The sequence below is a fragment of the Perca flavescens genome, chromosome 20 (genome assembly GCF_004354835.1).
Source record: "Perca flavescens isolate YP-PL-M2 chromosome 20, PFLA_1.0, whole genome shotgun sequence".
Classification (NCBI taxonomy): Eukaryota; Metazoa; Chordata; class Actinopteri; order Perciformes; family Percidae; genus Perca; species Perca flavescens.
In genome coordinates this window covers 24,544,743-24,562,253 of record NC_041350.1, presented here as the reverse complement: position 1 = coordinate 24,562,253, position 17,511 = coordinate 24,544,743, and the positions used below count along the sequence as shown (strand labels likewise).

Genomic DNA, 17,511 nt, shown 5'->3' with positions numbered 1-17,511 from the left:
AAGCTCAAAGTCCACTGCTGCCTGTCTAAGCAGCGTCTCCAGCTCCTCGATCTTTATCTTGAAATCGTCGCGCTCAGTTAACAGTTCAATCCTCTCAGTAATCTGCCTCTCAGAGATGGAAAGCATCTCGGTGTATTTTGCCTGAAGTTCTGACTGGCTGCAAAGAAGCTCTTCCCTATCCTGTTTAAAATCTGCCACCGTTTGATCTAGCAGGAGCTCGATCTCGAGCGCTTTCTTCTCAGACTGAGCAAGAAGCTCGTCTTTGGTTTCCAGGCTTCCTTGGAGCCGGTTATGGAGGTCATTCAGCTGCCTACTCAGCGCTATCTCTTTAGTCTGAGCCTCACTGATAAAGTCGTCCAGCTCTTTTTGCAGTCGCTGGTTCTTCAGCACAAGTTCTTCCATTTCCTCTTGATGAAGACTTTCTAGCTCATGTTGCCGTTTCGTCCACTCTAGATCCAGGCTCTCTTTCTCTTGCTCCGTGGCCTCCTCCATCATTCTTCTTTGATCCTCAGCGTTCGCGAGGACCTCCTGAATCTGTGCCTCCCAGCTGAGCTCCTGCTCGCTGTGCCTTTCAGAAAGAGCCTCCAGCTTACTTTGGTAGTGCTGTTCCAGTTTCAAAACGTCAGTCTGTAAACGCTGCGCGACAGATTCCTGATCACCTGAGAAACGACTTTCCACTTCCCTGATTCTCTGGGTGAAGCTGATCTCCGTTTCTCTCCTGTACACGGTTAATTTAATGATTGGTATAGCAACTGTTTAGAACTTAAAACAAGTTAATACAAGTTAAAACAAATAACTTTAAATTTATTTCAAAAGTTCAAAAGTTAAGGAAATTAAGTGTTATTGATACATATTTTACTAAATACAAAAACGCAATTACCTACTAGACCTACTTTTTTTAAACAGGCCTTTGGTTAACCTGTCCGCACTTTATTTTAGGTTTTATTTATTATTTTGTGATTTTAAAGTGTGCACTCTGTTTTAACATTAAATTGGATGTTTTAAGTAAAGCACTTTGTGATTTTTCAACAAAATATAAATGCATTTTACATTATGCTATTAAGTCTCTCAAAAGCCAAATATTTCCTTGATTCCTTGAGTTTCCTTTCTGTACACGGTTCATTTAATGATTATTACAGCTTACAACTGTTTAGAACTCTTAATAGTACAAGTTAAAACAAATAAAAAGAAATAACTATCAAATTGAGATTATTTTAAAGGATGAATGTTAAGGACAAAGCAAGTGTTAAGTGATAAATAATTCACTATGATACAAACACAATAAAAAAAAAAAAAAACTCTCAAACTACATATAGTTCCCTGAAATGCCCTTCATATGTCTATATCTGAGTTTCATGTAACTTTGTAATCTATTGATTTTATTTGAATTATTTATCCAATTTGTATTCTACTTATAAAAACAGGCCCATTTTTTAAATATACACTTCAAGTGGAGCTACACCCCGTTTTCTGTTTGTGCTAATATTATACGATAATTATATAAAATATGGATCACTCTGTAAAGGTTCCAATCAAAAGAGGATTGCGAAAACTGCTGCTACTGTGATTCTCAATTTAAAAAAAAAAAAAGAAGAAAGAACAAGCCAAATCTCTCACCTCTCCTGAGCGATGTCCTCCCGTAGTTTGTCCAACATGCTGCCGAGAGCGTCCCTCTCTCTGGTGTGCTTGTCGGTCAGATCCTTCATGGCCTCGCGGTGGCTCTCCTCTAGACGATCCCTCTCCTCTGCCATAAAGCGTTTCACTCTCTTCTCCTCCTCCTCTTTCTCGGTCTCACGCTTCTCCTTCTCCTCAGCCAGCCTGTCCTGGAGCATCCCTTCGTAATCCTCCTCCAGTTGCAGTCTCTCCCTCTCCCACTCCTCCTTCAGCTTTTTCTCCCTCTGCTCAAACTTCTCCTGCACCTGCAACCGTTCCTGCAGTATTCTATCGAGCAGAGCCTGCTCCTGACGCTCCTGAAGCTGGCCTCGTTCGCTCTCCCACTGCTCCCGGAGCTCGCCCTCCTTCTGTTCTTGTTCCCTGGCGAGTCTCGATATCTCTTCCTCCAGCGCCACATGCAGAGTCTCATTATTCTGCTCGTCCAGCTGAGCCCTCTCTTCCTGCCACTGCTCTGTGAGCCTCTGCACAATCTCGTCGCGCTCTTCCTCAAACCTCGCCTTTGCCTCTTCTAGTCTGGCCTGCAGTTCGGCCTTGTGGCTTTGTTGCAACAGCGCTTTCTCCCGTTCCCAATCACCTGACAATCTCTTCTCCAACTCAGCCTGCTCTTCCTGCAGTTTCCTTCTCTCCTCTTCCAGTCTGGCTTCAGAAAACTCTGCGTGCTCGTCCCCCAGTTTCTTAATCTCCACGGCGTGTTGTTTCCTCAGCTCGTCTACGAGATGTCCATCCGTCTCCGTCTGCAGGGCTTCCAGGGTCTTCAGCTGCTCCTCCAGGTCTGCAGTGCAGGTGTGGGCGTCCAGCAGTTTCTGTCTGAGAGCTCCCACTTCCTCCTCCTGCAGATTCTCCAGCTCTTCCCTCTCCTGGGCCTGCTTCTGCTCCAGACTAGTCCGCTCCAGCTCTGCCTGTTCTAGCTGGTTCTGGAGCTCCTGTCCCCGGTTCTGAATGCCGACCATCTCCCCCCTCAACGCCTGGACCTCCTGCTGGTACTGGAGGGCTAAGGCAGCCAGCTGTTCCTCATGGGTCGCCCTCTGCTCTCCTACCATCTTATCAAATTCATTGATCTGTGGCGATGTGAAGAAGGGTTTAAATGAATAGTTGAGACTTTAAAAAAAAGAAGCACTTTTTTGATTTTCGTGCTGAGAGTTAGATAAGATAAATACCACTCTCATAACTGTATATTGAATGTTAAGCTACAGCCAGCAGCCACTTAGTTTAGCTTAGCATAAAGACTGAAAAGAGGGGCAAACAGCTAGCATGGCTCTGTCCAAAAGGTAACAAAATCCAGCAACCAGTTGTTTACTAGCTAGCCACATCCCCCCTCGTGTTTTTTCCAAGCTAAGCTTATCATATAATTTGTTGGCTGTAGCTTCATATTTACTGGACAGACACAAGAGTGGTATCGATGTTCACTTCTAACTCTCGGCAAGAAAGGAAATAAGCATATTTCCCAAAATGTCAAACAGGAGAAGACACAGGAGTTAATTGTTCATTTCACTCATCCCAACAGTTAAGTAAGTTCAGAACTGGGATGCAGCCAACAAGACCATGTAAAGACCAATTAAAGTACATATCATTGTCTCAATTCACAAGATTAATATTACATTTATACGTCTCCCTGCTCTTCCCAGCTCTAGTTTTTTTTTTATTAGAAATAAATAAATAAATACATGTAGATCTAACGCTGAAATATAAAAAGATATCTACTAGACTAACCTTGCTTTCCAGCTGGTTTTGCAAATCCTCCATTTCCTGAAGGTGTTGCTCCTTCAGCTGCTCCAACATCATCTCTGCCTCAAGGCTCATGCTGAAGGGCTGAACCTCTTCGCAACCAATACCTGCAAAAAGTCACGTTACCAGTTGGTGAAGCTGGTGACTTCTGACACAAGGTTTCTTTGTTTTTACGCAAACTGTTTACGTACCGATTGTCGTCATGAACAGATGCAGTTAGAGCTCTGTAATTAGCTCTCCAGGGACTGCATGTATGGTGCAAGTATTCATTACCTGGATCAGACTCCATGCCGGGGCTTTTACTCTCCAGCTCTTCAGAGAGAGGTTTGTGGCAGGGCTGATGAACTCGCCCGAGACCGTGGAACTCCTGCAACTCTGACTGCAGCTCGTCAATACGATCCTGCAGCTCCTACCAAATGAGAGCGCTACCAGTTAAACACGTATATCACATCAAGTCTGTGAAGACAATATTTCTGTCGCCACTTCTTACATGCTGTGCATGCATGTAGGGACACTCAAGCGAAAAAGAGAAACATTTAAGAAAAAGGTGGGCAGGTTTTGAGATTTAGACGCAATTACCCTGCACTGAGCTTCGTAGCTGCTGCGTAGTTCTTTAATACGTTCCTCTTGGAGTAAGAATTCTGCACTGCCAGGGTCCAAGTCTCCAAACTAAAAGAAAATAAGATAATTTACAACGTTATAGTTTGCAAAGAAACCGTAAAATAAAAACAAGGACTCCAACAAAAAGACAAGCGAGAGAGAATACAGGAAATCAACAAACAAAAACTTAAGAGCAAGCAAAAAAAAAAAAAAAAAAACAACAACAAAAAATTCCAACAACAGAGAAAGTCAGTATTGAAATTATGGAGAGCCATAAAATGTCTCTGTACCTTTTCTTTCATAACGTTGTCCAAACTTGTCTGGAGTTTTGTATTTTGGATTTGCGTCTCCACTAGTTTTTCGGTGATATCCAGCAACTCCATTTCAAGGCGTCTGTTTTCCTAAAAAATTAGGATATCAACAACATGTGTTATTAACCTTTTTTTTGGATAAGCAGAAGGTAACATTTAGTGAGAAAAATCAAGCCATGCCAAGGTTCATCAGGGAGAGCTTTCCATATAATACCCATTAAAGCAAGGAGAGTCTTTTTGGTTACCTTCACAGAGATGGAAAGGTGGTCTCTGAGAAAGGATTCATCCTCCCTGATCTTCTCGACCTCGGACTCCAGTTCCTTGCGCTGTAGGCTGGCCTGTTGCTGGATCTGGTCCATCTCCTTGGTCAGCTCTGATCGTACCGCTGCTAGCTTCTCTTTGTGGTCCTGTTCAAGCTTCCTGTAGACATTCAGGCACAGAGAAAACAGGGTTGGACGCTTACAAAGAACACCAGAATAACAGACTGTACCAAATGTTACGTAAAAGCATATAAGCTGTGGGAGATGGAGGAGACAAACTGAGACAAACAGAAGGCACAATTAAACATGAATCAAATTGTTCTGTACAGCCTCGCTGGGATACAACTTGAGAACAAAGAGTAAAAAATATGGACATCTGGTTTAACCTGAGGGATGCATTACCTGAGATTGAGGTCGTTCATGTGCTCAATGGCAGAGTGACGCTCATCCACCTCAGTGGCGAGCTGAGTTTTCAGTTTCTCGGCTTTTTCCAAGTCAGATTGGATTTTCTCTTTCTCCCTGAGTTCTCGGTCTAAACGCTCTCTGAAAAAAAGAAAAACAACAGGGTCAATAATTGTACAAAGATTTACCCATGACAGGTGACAACAGGAACAAAAGCCAACAATAATCATGCATTCATGAAATCGTATTTTAGACAAACGGGTTCTCATATGATTCCAAATGTATTCATCTTAATACAAAGAGTATTAAGATGTGAATGAGCTGTTTTATAGTGGTGACTCGTACTCACAGAAGATATCTGATCTCAGCTTTGAAGCTGGCCAGTGCTGCTTGGTGAATCCCATTCTTAGTAACGAGTAGCTCATTCTCAAGTGCAATGGTGAGATCCCCAAGACTCAGTTTTCCATCTAGGCTGAAATTCAAAGCCTGCGAAACAAATTTAAACATACATTTAAGTATTTTCTTTTTCATAATTTTTTGGGCATTTTAGGCCTTTATTTGACAGGACAGCAGAAGACATGAAAGGGGAGAGAGAAGGGGGGGAATGACATGCAGCAAAGGGCAGCAGGTCAGAGTCGAACCGGGGCCCGCTGTGTCGAGGAGTAAAACTCTATATTTGGGCGCCTGCTCTACCAACTGAGCTATCTGGGCGCCCAAATGTATACTTACATTTGTCCTTTTTTGCAAAGGTTTTAGAAAATAATTTACTTTGAATCATGGAGTATATAATAAAAAAAAATCTCTTAAAGTTTTGTAAACCATGTTCTCCCAAACTGCACAAATTGGATTTCCTTTCTGTCATCAGTTGTCTGAATGCACACATTTAAAGTTGTGCCACAGTAATAATGAATAATTAGTAATAATAAGAATAAGTACCTGCAGGATCTCCATGCTGTTTTCTATTCCCTCTTCCAGCCAGGCATCCAGGATGTATTCGACTGGAGTAAAACCGGTACCGTCATCAAGGGTGGAGAAGAGACGCATGCCAATGGTGCTGGTCAGAGCAAAAGGAGTGGCTATCCTACGGCCTCCCTCATCAAAGGGCTGTAATGGGGAGGAGGGGGGGTGGGGGGGACAGGACATTGTGTCTTTTTACTAACAGAGTGTTAATCTCCAAAATTCCAACCTGAGATCTAGCTTTCAATCACTCTATTATAGAGGAAGTAAAAGAAAAACATTTTTTTTGTCAACCAACAATTTGTTTTATGCACAATATGATATGACAGGCATTTTCTTTATAAAAAAAATAAAATAAAAAAAAAAGGGAACATGCTGACTTATTGGGACTTTAGCTTATTCACTGTATCCCCCAGAGTTAGATAAGTCCATACACACCCTTCTCATCTCCGTGCGTGCTGTAACTCTGTCCGAGTGAAGCACTGCTACTTCTGCTACTTGGGCAGAGTGACATGCTTACAGCACCTGAGAAGCCCCGAGCAGAGAGTAGCAGTGCTTCGCCTTCTGAGAATATAGTTCCCAGTATGTATACGGTTAGAAGATGGCTGTGTCTCATGTGACCTTGTTATTTGTACACGCTGGGACTATACAAATCACAACATGTAAAAAGGAACATGGTGGCGTTATTTTGTCACTTATTGGGAGCAGTAGCCTAGATGGAGCCGGTTACCTCCAGGATCTGCGCTAGGCTAGGCTACCGGCGGGGCCGTCGGACAAAGTTACAACGCGCACGGAGATGAGAAGGGTATGTATGGACTTACCTAACTCTGGCAGATACGGTGAATAACGTTTAAGGCTAGAACATAATACAAAAATACAGAATTAAAATAAATTAACAAGGGAATTACCCAACTTCTTGGGACCTCGTAGAGCTAAACAAACTAATACCTGAGTGGAGTGGTGTCGTTTAAGCTGTCTGTAGGGCGTGGAGGCAGACGGTGTGGGGGGTTTGTTGTCGTTTACAACCCTGGAAACAAACTCCTGAACATTCATCACTCCATCACCAGGTAGACTGTGGAGCACATCTAAATTTATCTGAAAAATAAATGTGTGGTCTTTTTTTTTTTAAGTAGCAGAGAGAGAGAGACAAGGTATTTTCTTTTCACTCTATGTGTGGATCTCTCCATTAATTTAGAATCTCACCTCCAGGCCCAGGTGTTCACAAAGCGCGAGCAGTTGGGTGTGACCGGCACATCCGTCCCATGATATCTCCAGCTTGTCACAGGCTTTACGCAGTCTCTCCTCCAAACAGGTGGACAGAGGAAAGATGGCTTTCCGAGGTGTGCTCGGCTCATCGGGGTTCCAGAGATGCATCTGGCCTACAAACAAGGTTAGAAGAGACCGTGATCATTCAGACAAACTGCTATGGAGTGAATTTTCTGAAAATACTGCGACTGACGTACCTTCTGCCTCATACTCCTCTGCGCTTGATTCGTGAGCATTCCAGCGCTGTTAGGACACAAAAACACACAGAAATTGATATCAATATCACAAGGAAGCTAGCCTCTAAATAACCTACTAACATGTCATTTTTTGAAGAACCAAAGTATAGGAACTGATTTGTGAGAAAAATCAAAAAAAAAAATTTCATGTGACAGTCAGCTGTTTATAAGTTCAAACATGTTTTTAAATTAGGTGAGGTTGAGTCTGGGTGCGGGGGTTGGGGGCAGGAGCGTCTGACAAAAAGCACAAAAGAGCTTTTGTGATGGCACGAGGGCATCAGGGATGGTCAGTGTGCAAATTGGGAATGGGGGTAATAAGAATAGAGAAAATGTGTCACGGACAGACACACTTTTCGTTATTTTCTAGCAAACATGTTAATAGTAATACTTCCCGTGACAATGTTGAACATTTAACAACTAAAGTTAAAATAAATGAGAAGCTGCTCACTCCGGAAAAAGGTTTTAAAATAAACAAACAATTAGGACACTAGTTTAAAAGTTTTTCTTACTCTTAAAATTCCAATGACCAGTAGACTTTTAAGATTTTAACTTAAAGTTGGTTGCGTTTTTTGTTGTTGCCGAGACAATATGAGAGGAGGAGGGATTTATGTGGGTGTGACTCCAACCCAGTTCCAGCGTGACCATCTATTGTTTGGGAAGCAAACAGTGAGGGAATGAAGAACAGATGGGATTCTGCAAGTGGCGTTTTGATACATGTTGTATAGGCATCCACCAGGATGGGGGTAGTGGGGCTCATTGTTCCTCTGTCAGAGTCCTACACCCTCCTCCTCCCAAAGCACCAGGCCTGCAGTCTCTCTCTGTGGCAGAGGCCCCTGACCCATCCCCATCTGCTGGTCCCCAGGACGGACATTCCAGCATTGTTGCAACATAGATTAGTCAATACCAAGACACGCTTCAGTTTAATGTCTTGAATAGTGTTGGCAGGCATCATTGTACTGTTTTGGTGAACAGTTGGGGACTTTTCTTTGTCATGATTTATTCTTCTGCAGCACGTCCATGCTTGCACATTTATTAGTATGAAAAATGATGTCAAAAAGGCCAAAGCAGTCAGTAATCAATTAATAATTTAGTCTATAAGATGATACATTTCTATGAAGATAGAAATGTAGTGATCACAGTTTCTTTCTTAGAGCCCAAGGTCATGTCTACAGATGTCTAAGTGCTTGTTTTGTGCAACTAAATAGTCCGAAACCTAAAGATATGCAATTCAGAACAGCAATTCTAACGTATGAGAGGTTGGAACTAGTAAGCGTTTGCTATCTTTTCTTGATAACTTACGTAGACCGATTATCAAAATAGTTGACAATTCATTTTACGTTAATTGACTAATTCATTAATTCACAGCACTGCCCGGTTACTTTAGAGCCCAATAGATTTTGAGGACAAAAATGAGACCTCTTGCTGGTGTTAATGTACATTTCTCACCCCGATTTCCGTCGCAGGCCGTGAACACACAAAGTGTGAGCTTTGACCTCCGTACAGGTCAAACAACTCTCTGTCAGCGGTGAGCAGGATAATCCAAGAAAAGGATCTAGAAGATCAAGCTGTGGAACCATGCAGAGTGTTCAGCTGTGCGTGGCCATGACTGTACTAATGTTATACAACCCTGTGACACTGACGCATGTCGCATTCAAGCCACTACTGTCCTGTGGGGACAGTGGGAGGCATCTGCTGTCAATCTTAAAAAAAAGCAGTTTGACAGCAACTGGGGGGGAAATATTGAGGACCATAAACAACAATAAGCCCCTGCCTCTCTTTTTATCGGCTTAAAAGCTCATCTGTTTGGACATGATGTAAATTCCTGAATCACTGCGCTCGTGGCCTTGACCAACCACATCACAGCCAGCATATACACTCAGGGCAAAGTTAAACTCAACACTGAGCACTCGCACAGAAGCGCATCATGATACTTTAAACTGGCAAAACTGTGTGAAGTTACACAAACACTGCGGTTACATCTCGACTACCGGAGGCGTATTAAACTGTAATTATGCTCACAGTGTTATTTAAAGACAGTGCTGCGTTGTTGTGTAATCATCAGGGCCTTGTGAATCCTGTGTTTGAGTGTCTACATTACATTTCAGGATCTGCCCTGCATGCCACTAAGCTGATTAGCTAAGAATAACGCCTCGCAGGCGACCTGAGGCTGCAGAGAAACACAGCGCATGCGAGGACAGGAGGTGATAAGGGTGGCATCCCCAGTGTCTGGAGGTTCAGAGCACTGCTGGAGAAAACTCAGAACATCCATTATAGCTTTTCACCTCACGCTTCCGGGGAACAGCAGAGTCATAGTTGTCTTCTAGATCGTCCTCCTCCACCGGGTTTGAATTTGTAACTTCGCAGAAGTCTGACATGGGCTCCATGAACTCTGGCGTGGAGCGGCGGCCGTAACGTTTACTGCCCTTCACGAACTTTGGTTGGATCTCAGGAGAGTCTGAGGAGAGTCAATGACAGGACACTTTGAAATCAAATAGTCATGATTAATTGAATACAGCAGCACTTGTGAAAAAATGTCTTAGGCATAACAGAGGATATTATTAAAATACAGAAAAGATGTTCAATGACTAATATGTGGCGCAGTCTGAAACATCTACTTCTCCAAATATGACAACTTCTCTAAAAGTGTAACTGCTGTACAGAACCTTTTAAAGCCACATGTTCCCATTTGTCAGAATCAAACAAATATTAAAACTACCAGCCGACAGTGTTTCAGGTACAAACTGCTGAGAAAACTTCAGAGAAATTCACTGAAACTGTATGTTGCACATACTTTATGCTTCATTAACAGCAACACATGTGAATTATTTGCTTTGACCAGGATCAGACTTCATATTATCTCATGGTTATCTAGGGTGTATGGTCTCAGTCACTCTTTTGTGATCATAGAGAAATAAAATAACTGAACTGAAAGATTGGTATTAACCAAAAGTGTGAAATATGCATTCACAAAAAACATACTTTGGAGTATCAAAAAACGTTTCCAAAGAGATAGCTTAGTATATAAAACAATGATTTGCATTAACTACATCCATAAAATAACAAACCATGCAAGCGGACAAAACATGATGGTGCAAATAATTCAACTGGCGGCTAGTGTGGCTTTGGGCCTGCACTTTTGGCTCTGTGTCTCTGTATGTAGATTTACAGCTGAATCAGCATGTGGGCTGTTCCCCTTACTCAGCTTTCACAGTTCACCTTGTTGAGTGGAAAAGGTTTCCTTAAAAGTTCACGATTAACTGATACCGACATAAATTACCGATAATAATATGGCTTATGCTTTGTGTGTTTTTAGGCGGACACTGCGTGCATTTTAATGAGATTTGTCTGCGTGAGATTTCTTTAAAACATCAGAATCTAGACTTTACTTGGTTTTGACAAGGTCTCCGGTTCTGCTTGTGGTGGCTCAAGAGTTGATGACAGTACCAGAATAAGTGCATTTTTGAATTGGTCAAAGTCAACCTGCAACGAGAACAGACAAAAAGTAGTTTTACATAAATGTGGAAAAAAATGCCAGCAATGCTTACTATGTGAAGCAAAGTAAAAAAGTAAAAGTTCACGGAAATTCCTTAGACTGGATGTAATTCCCAGTGTGCAGGGTGGAGGCTGGGTGTCCCTGGCTGTCTGGGTGGAGGGGGTTTGCTGAGCAGGAGCAGCGAGGTCACACTTCAACAATCAACAGCTGCTAACCCTGAATATGGTGATTTTCTTTGTGCTTCGAGGCTGGCGGCTGCCGGCTTGACGTGTTTTTTTTTCCTTCCTTTAGACTTTATTGTTGGATGCCATGGGTATGCAATCAGTTCACTTGCCCTCTACTCACATTTTCCCCCACCCACACACACCCGCCAATGCAAGACAATAGCCATCCGTCTGTCCACACACTTCTATACAAACACAACTTGATGCAAAAGTGTGGAGGTAAGCAATTTGGATTATATCTCATTTGTCTACTTTGGGCTGAAAAGATAAATACTGGAGATCCTCTGAATGTACAATGCATTTCATACAAACTGAAGTCCGATTGTACGGATTAGACCAGTGTCCTTTCTATTTTATACATTTTCACATGGAGCACCCTCAAAGAAATGCATCTGTGAATAGTGATTATATGGCTTGGTTGTCCTGACGACAGACACCTGGGATCAGGGCTGATGGGGGCACATTTTCTCCTCGACAAGACAGCCAACAAAGCACCAAAAAGCCTGGACACACAAAGACCTGAGAGCTGGAGTGGCTCAACACAGACGTCGGTTAAATTCAAAAGGATGCAAGAGGAGGAGCCTTTGCACAGGAAATCCAAAAAGGCCATGACTCCCATGCGCATCAGAAAAGGAAAGCAAATACAACTTTTCTGAGCAAAGTACGGCACACCATAACCTGTAAGACAAAAACAACCGCTTGTTTTCAGCGGCAGGGGAATAAACGTACCCTGGCAGTGAGGCGGTCCTGGCTCTGCAGCAGTATGTGGAGAAGAGCTGGTGTGGCGTCATCCAGGTGCAGGGACTGGCAGAGGTCAGAGAGTTCCTCCGGGCACAGTGAGCCGGAGCCGCTGGCATCAAAACTGTTAAAAACTTCTTTTAGGCGCTCCTCATACTGGTCCTGCTCTTGGGTGTCATCCATCCCACAGGACAGCACCCTGCCCTGAAAGACAAGGAAAGGAAATCCTTATTTATCACGCTTTCCATCTCATTTTAGCTGATGTGTCTACCCACAGTCATATGACAGAACAATAGTAGAATTCAACTTAAATCATTGTTACAAAGAAGAGGAAAGAATAAATAAAAATCAAAACAAGATAAAATCTGTTCTTTCTAAATTAACAGCATAATATATCCAATCCCTTTTATACTTACAAACAGGGTGGAAACATCTATCTCAACAGCATGCGTTCCTAACAGCTCCTTCATCTGAATGTCGCTGAGCGACTGAGGTACGGGTACCGAGCTACCAACACACAGCTCAAGTCATTTGCGGTGGAGGCTTTGGCTAATCAAATTAGGATGATTAGGCAATCAGGTAAATTGATAGACACGGCCATGTCTGACACTGACCATGACTCTCTTTACACCTTTAGCCGGGTTGTTTATGACACGTGTTATTCAATCTGAGGCACATTCACCTTGTACGGTTTCCAGTTAATGTAGTTCACACATTTCAGTATTGTTATAAAGTATCAATAACTAATATATAAAAAGGAAGAGGGTCTGATTTTGTAAAGACTAACAAAAAGAAGTTAATAATGAAGAAAAAAAGCATTGTTGATGTTTTTAGGACTAAATGCTTCTTTAAATACTTCAAACTGGTGATAGAGACGAAAGGACAAAGACAACAAAATGTGGCGCTGAACCAGGTGGATAAAGTAGCCAGGAACTAATTGGGAAGGTTACACCAGAAGCCTTGAGCCAACATTTACTGACTGGCAGCTTCGATTACAGAGACATGGACAATGTTGTTATACTTTCTATGCGAATGCATCATTGCTGTAATTGAAAAACAATAAGAACCAATTAACAGAGAGCAGGGCACTTTTGTGGCCCCAACAAAAGTCTGGAGTCCAGTTTGGCACGATTTGGCCATGTTTGTCTCAAGCTATACTAGAAAAACAAACCATGTATGCATCTTGGGTAATTATTTAGGATGGTAATAATTTGTTTAAAAGAGGCGTAATCAGGCATAAAAAAGAAAAGATGGAGTCTGACAAACTTAAGCAATGACATAGCTCATAGACGCAACAGTCCAGGTCAGCCACCTGAAGCTTAAGGAAGGTAAATGTCAAACATGACTGGAAATAGCAATGGAGAGCGGAGCGGACTTCTAATTATAAACATATTTCTGCACACTATGTAAGTGGACTGTTAGCACCAGTCGTATGTTCACATAGTGCCGCCATTGTTTAGATTTTTTTGCTTTTCTTGATTTCAACTGATATTACTGTTCTTTAAATGCCTCTGGTTACTTTAGGATGAGCTTTTTCATGCTTAATGCTGCATTTTATGCTGTTGAGCAACACATATCTATTGCTGTAAAGGGTCTTGTTATTTATTTATTTATTTTTTATCTTTTTACTTCATTTACTTACTGCACATCTTATGGATTCTTGGTTCCCGGCACAGCTTAGTGCATCTTTATCCTTGCTAGCTTTGGTTGCTTTTATCATATACCCTTTGTTTTAATCTGAATTGGTACAAAGTACAGCACCTTTAATGCCTTCAGTTCCTGTCCAAGTGTGTTACGTTTTAACGTGCATTATTCTTGCTGCAAAAATGATTTCCTCTTGTGGGACAACAAGATCTGAACTGAACTTTGTTCTATCAAACATTACGGACATACTGTGTATAAGCCCTTTTAATTACGTTTGAAACCCTATATTCTATACAAGTTGAAACCTCCCAGTTTGTGCCTAAATGCTTATACAAAGAGCACCCCTCCTGACCCCTGCTTTTCCAGCTGCTCTCAGTGAGACCATCAAGTGCTCGACCAGGTGTCTCCCACACCCCAGACTTGGGGTACCCATCCACCACAGACAATAGAGACAAAAACCAAATCAGTAGTCTGCATCTGCACATTTGATTTCATTGGCTTATGAAATGCAAGGAAATCATGGTTCAGCGGTATGGCCACTTGTCTAAAGCTATAGGGTCTTGTAAATGTGAGAAATAAATAAAATAAAAAAGATGTAGAAAAATAATCAGGGTTTTTAATTTGTAACAGCACTGGCCTGTCCTCATTTAAAATATTTACTAGTTGCGTTTGCGTTCTCCAAGCAACCTCTGGGCCAATTATCCTGGTAGCCCTCCTGCTCGGCTCTGCCGGTCACAGCAGCTCATGGTAGCCGGGGTTTGACAGCTGCTGCAGCCAAAGAATCACTCTAGTCCAGGTCACAAGAAGGAGGTTAATCCTTCACACCATCCCAGCATCCACTCATAATTATCACTTACAGATGTCAATCTAAAAAAGTAAAAATTTCTAAACTTTTATTTCTTCAACATCAGCCTAGTGAAACACTGATAGCACTGATACTGGGTAGCGTTTGTTGGCCATTTTGGGATAGGAGATGATGACTTACTATGGGGACAAAAGAAAGTTTCCTGCATTTTCAAAAGCAAACTATTGTCTCCATGTAGAGGGAATCGCATCATGAAGAAATAGCTCTTATTACGTACCTACAGCAATTTTACAATTGCAACTTCACAATCTGTGACTATAAAAGGAGAACTAAGCATTTAATTTAGCATATGATTGCATATATTTTACAGTTATTTTTTATATGAATTGTGTTCTATTACCCACTCCCATAAGAGTGAAAAACCCTGCTGCTCCAAAGCATAGTTTTCTTGAGGTCTGTGATCGCTTATTTTCCTGGGTATTTTTTTTTGTCCTTGATCCGAAAAAATAAATTAAAAAATCCTGTCTTTGACCTGTCACAAATCAAAACTGGGCACCACAAAGTCTCAATTACTTATTTAAAAAAAGATTAATAATAATAATTATGGTGACATACATTTTCAAACTCTTTTAGAATCATAGCCATTAGTGTTTTCTATGGGATGTAAAAACAATGTCTAAACATTTAAAATAAAAACACACATATTCCTTATGAAACTGAAAACAACCCTGAACATTTCCAAAATGCAGTCAAAAATGGGAAAAAAAAGACGTAAGATGTAAGTTATATGACAGTTAGCTAGTATTATATTGCCTGTTACTTAGTAAATGAATCTTCTTTTAGCATCACTCATTGGAAAAGCTGTCAACAGTTGCCTTAGTAATGCTTGAATGCAGCTCGACCACACCTGAGTACACTTTCAGTTATGGACATGATAAGCCCGCTAGCCAACTGTGAAGTAGTTTAGTTAGTTAAACCATAGACAGCGAAAGAAACTTGAAACTAGTCAAAGATACGTAGCGATAAGTCATCATATGAATGTGATGGGCTATGCTAACTGGGCTAATTTATCAGCAGGCATGTTGGGAAGAAACGTTATAGTCGAGATTGCTTTTGGCTCCAACTTCATCCTAAATTGTCATGTGTAAAGTGTGAAAGAACACAGAAGAGAAAGCAAAGACACAGTTTCAACATTTTTAGCTAAAAACACTTACCAAAGTCTCCGAATTTGGACGATAATTGGGTCCTTTCCCAACTAGCTAAATTCTGGTGATTAACTCCAACTTGAACGCGGGTATAAAATAAACTTTTACAGCATTTCTCGCGTAGTGACGTTGGCGTCGCCGTTCCCTCGCAGGTGACGTTAACGTTAACTTATCCTTTTCTGTAAGACTTAGTTAGCTTGAAGATGCAGTAATGGGTCTTGTTGGAAAAATGTTATGTCCGAACAGCATCCGAGAGCGTGGTTGCCGCTTTGTGTCCTCGGCTCTGTGTATCTCCTCCTCCGGCTTGTAGCGGATTTTGAAAAGTGGCTGATAAAGGAAGGGGCGGTGACCGAAAGCCTGGGACGGCCTGACTCGCCAGTCTGGCCCCCTGTGGACCAAACTAACACTGCTGAATTAAATCAATACTTTCCTGCTTTAAAAGATAACAAAATGTTCCTGTTATTATCCGTATTCGACTGTTATGCTTTGTATTCATTCAGACATAGTCCAGCATAGACACCTATCCTTGGACATAGCTACCAGTGGCATTCAGATCTTTCTTGCACACTGTAAAAAATACTCTGTTAAGTAAAAGAGCTGCATTGACAATGTTACTTAAAGGTATGTTAAGTAGCCTATACTAAAAGCCTTACTAAAAGTAAAGAGAAAAGTAAAAGTACTCAATGCAGAAAAATGTCCCCTGTGAATGTTATACTATTATATAATATCATGAGATTATTATTATGCATAAATGCAAAAGCAGGTTTACTGTAGTTGGTTGAGGTGGATCTTATTTGAAGTATTTTGTGTAAGACTGCAACTATTGATTATTTACATTATGGATTAATCTGCCTTTTATTTTCTCCATTAATCCATTGATTAATTGTTTGGTTTGTAAAAAATACTAAAAATAGTGACAAATGCCGTCACATTTACCCAGAGCCCAATGAGACATCTTCAAGATGTTTGTTATCGTCCAACCTACCGTCCAAACATCAACATTATATATATCAAAAAGATTAAAATAATTAAAGGAAAAACACCAAATCTTCACATTTGTGAAGCTGGAATCCTGAAATGTTCTTACATAAAAAAAAAATTTTAATTAAAAAAAACTTAAATGATCAAAATAGTTCTCATTTGACACTGTTGTGTTTTGTGTGCAAAAATAAAGTACTTAGTAACTAAAGCTGTCAGATAATAGTAGTGGAGTAAAAGTGCAACAATTGCGTCTGAAATGTAGTGGAGTAGAAAGTGGCATGAAAAGAAAAGACTCAAGTACCTCAAATTTTTATTTATAGTACTTGATTGGCAGAGCACGGTGTGTACACTATAAAACAATATATTCTGCCAAACCTGTAGGCTATTTACTCAACATACTGTACAGAGTTTGATCATTTGGGTGCCAAGACTGACATAACTTTGAGAAAGATTTTCATCTTTAGTGCAATTATATACAATACAAGCATACTGTATTTAGTACTGCACTTTAACGATTTTAAGAAAGTCTACTTGAGTAGTTCCATTTTCTGCTCCTTTATACTTCTACTCCACTACATTTCAGAAGAAAACATTGTTCTTTGTACTACACTACATTTATTTGACAGCGGCAGATACAGATATTGCACACGAAACATTTGATCGTCAAATAAAATATGCATTATCATAGATAGATTACTTTATAAGATTAGTATATAAAGTACAAAAATGAACTCCACATCCACCAGCTGCAACATGATTAAAATATTGTTTATATATGAATACACCAATATTTTTAATCCAATAATATAATTTATAAAACACAATGTAAGGCCCTTCTGGATTATGAGCAGTTTTTGGTACTAAAAGTATATAAGGAGTATATATTTATATGTGGTGATCACTGTCCATAGACTGTAAACATAAAGGTGGTGCCACTACTTCTACAACGTTAAAGAACTCCAATACCCACAATGCCTTGCAGTGGTGTCA

The 17,511-nt window shown here is 40.9% G+C and overlaps 1 protein-coding gene across 2 annotated transcripts in view; it reads right to left on the bottom strand.

Moving 5' to 3' along the window:
- nin (ninein (GSK3B interacting protein)) overlaps positions 1 to 15,919 on the bottom strand; it is a 33,336-nt gene extending 17,417 nt beyond the window's left edge. For both annotated transcript variants that reach the window (XM_028565284.1, XM_028565285.1), the window contains exons 1-16: positions 15,550 to 15,919; positions 11,878 to 12,090; positions 10,818 to 10,911; positions 9,714 to 9,886; positions 7,393 to 7,438; positions 7,133 to 7,308; positions 6,878 to 7,024; positions 5,909 to 6,076; positions 5,322 to 5,458; positions 4,973 to 5,113; positions 4,556 to 4,730; positions 4,290 to 4,400; positions 3,979 to 4,068; positions 3,673 to 3,808; positions 3,385 to 3,506; positions 1,618 to 2,732 (exon numbers count right to left, since the gene is read on the bottom strand). In XM_028565284.1, coding sequence (XP_028421085.1) covers positions 1,618 to 2,732; positions 3,385 to 3,506; positions 3,673 to 3,808; positions 3,979 to 4,068; positions 4,290 to 4,400; positions 4,556 to 4,730; positions 4,973 to 5,113; positions 5,322 to 5,458; positions 5,909 to 6,076; positions 6,878 to 7,024; positions 7,133 to 7,308; positions 7,393 to 7,438; positions 9,714 to 9,886; positions 10,818 to 10,911; positions 11,878 to 12,069 — 3,023 coding nt within the window. In that variant the 5' untranslated portion in view covers positions 12,070 to 12,090; positions 15,550 to 15,919. The remainder of the gene's footprint in view (positions 1 to 1,617; positions 2,733 to 3,384; positions 3,507 to 3,672; positions 3,809 to 3,978; positions 4,069 to 4,289; positions 4,401 to 4,555; positions 4,731 to 4,972; positions 5,114 to 5,321; positions 5,459 to 5,908; positions 6,077 to 6,877; positions 7,025 to 7,132; positions 7,309 to 7,392; positions 7,439 to 9,713; positions 9,887 to 10,817; positions 10,912 to 11,877; positions 12,091 to 15,549) is intronic.
- Positions 15,920 to 17,511: the final 1,592 nt, after the last annotated feature.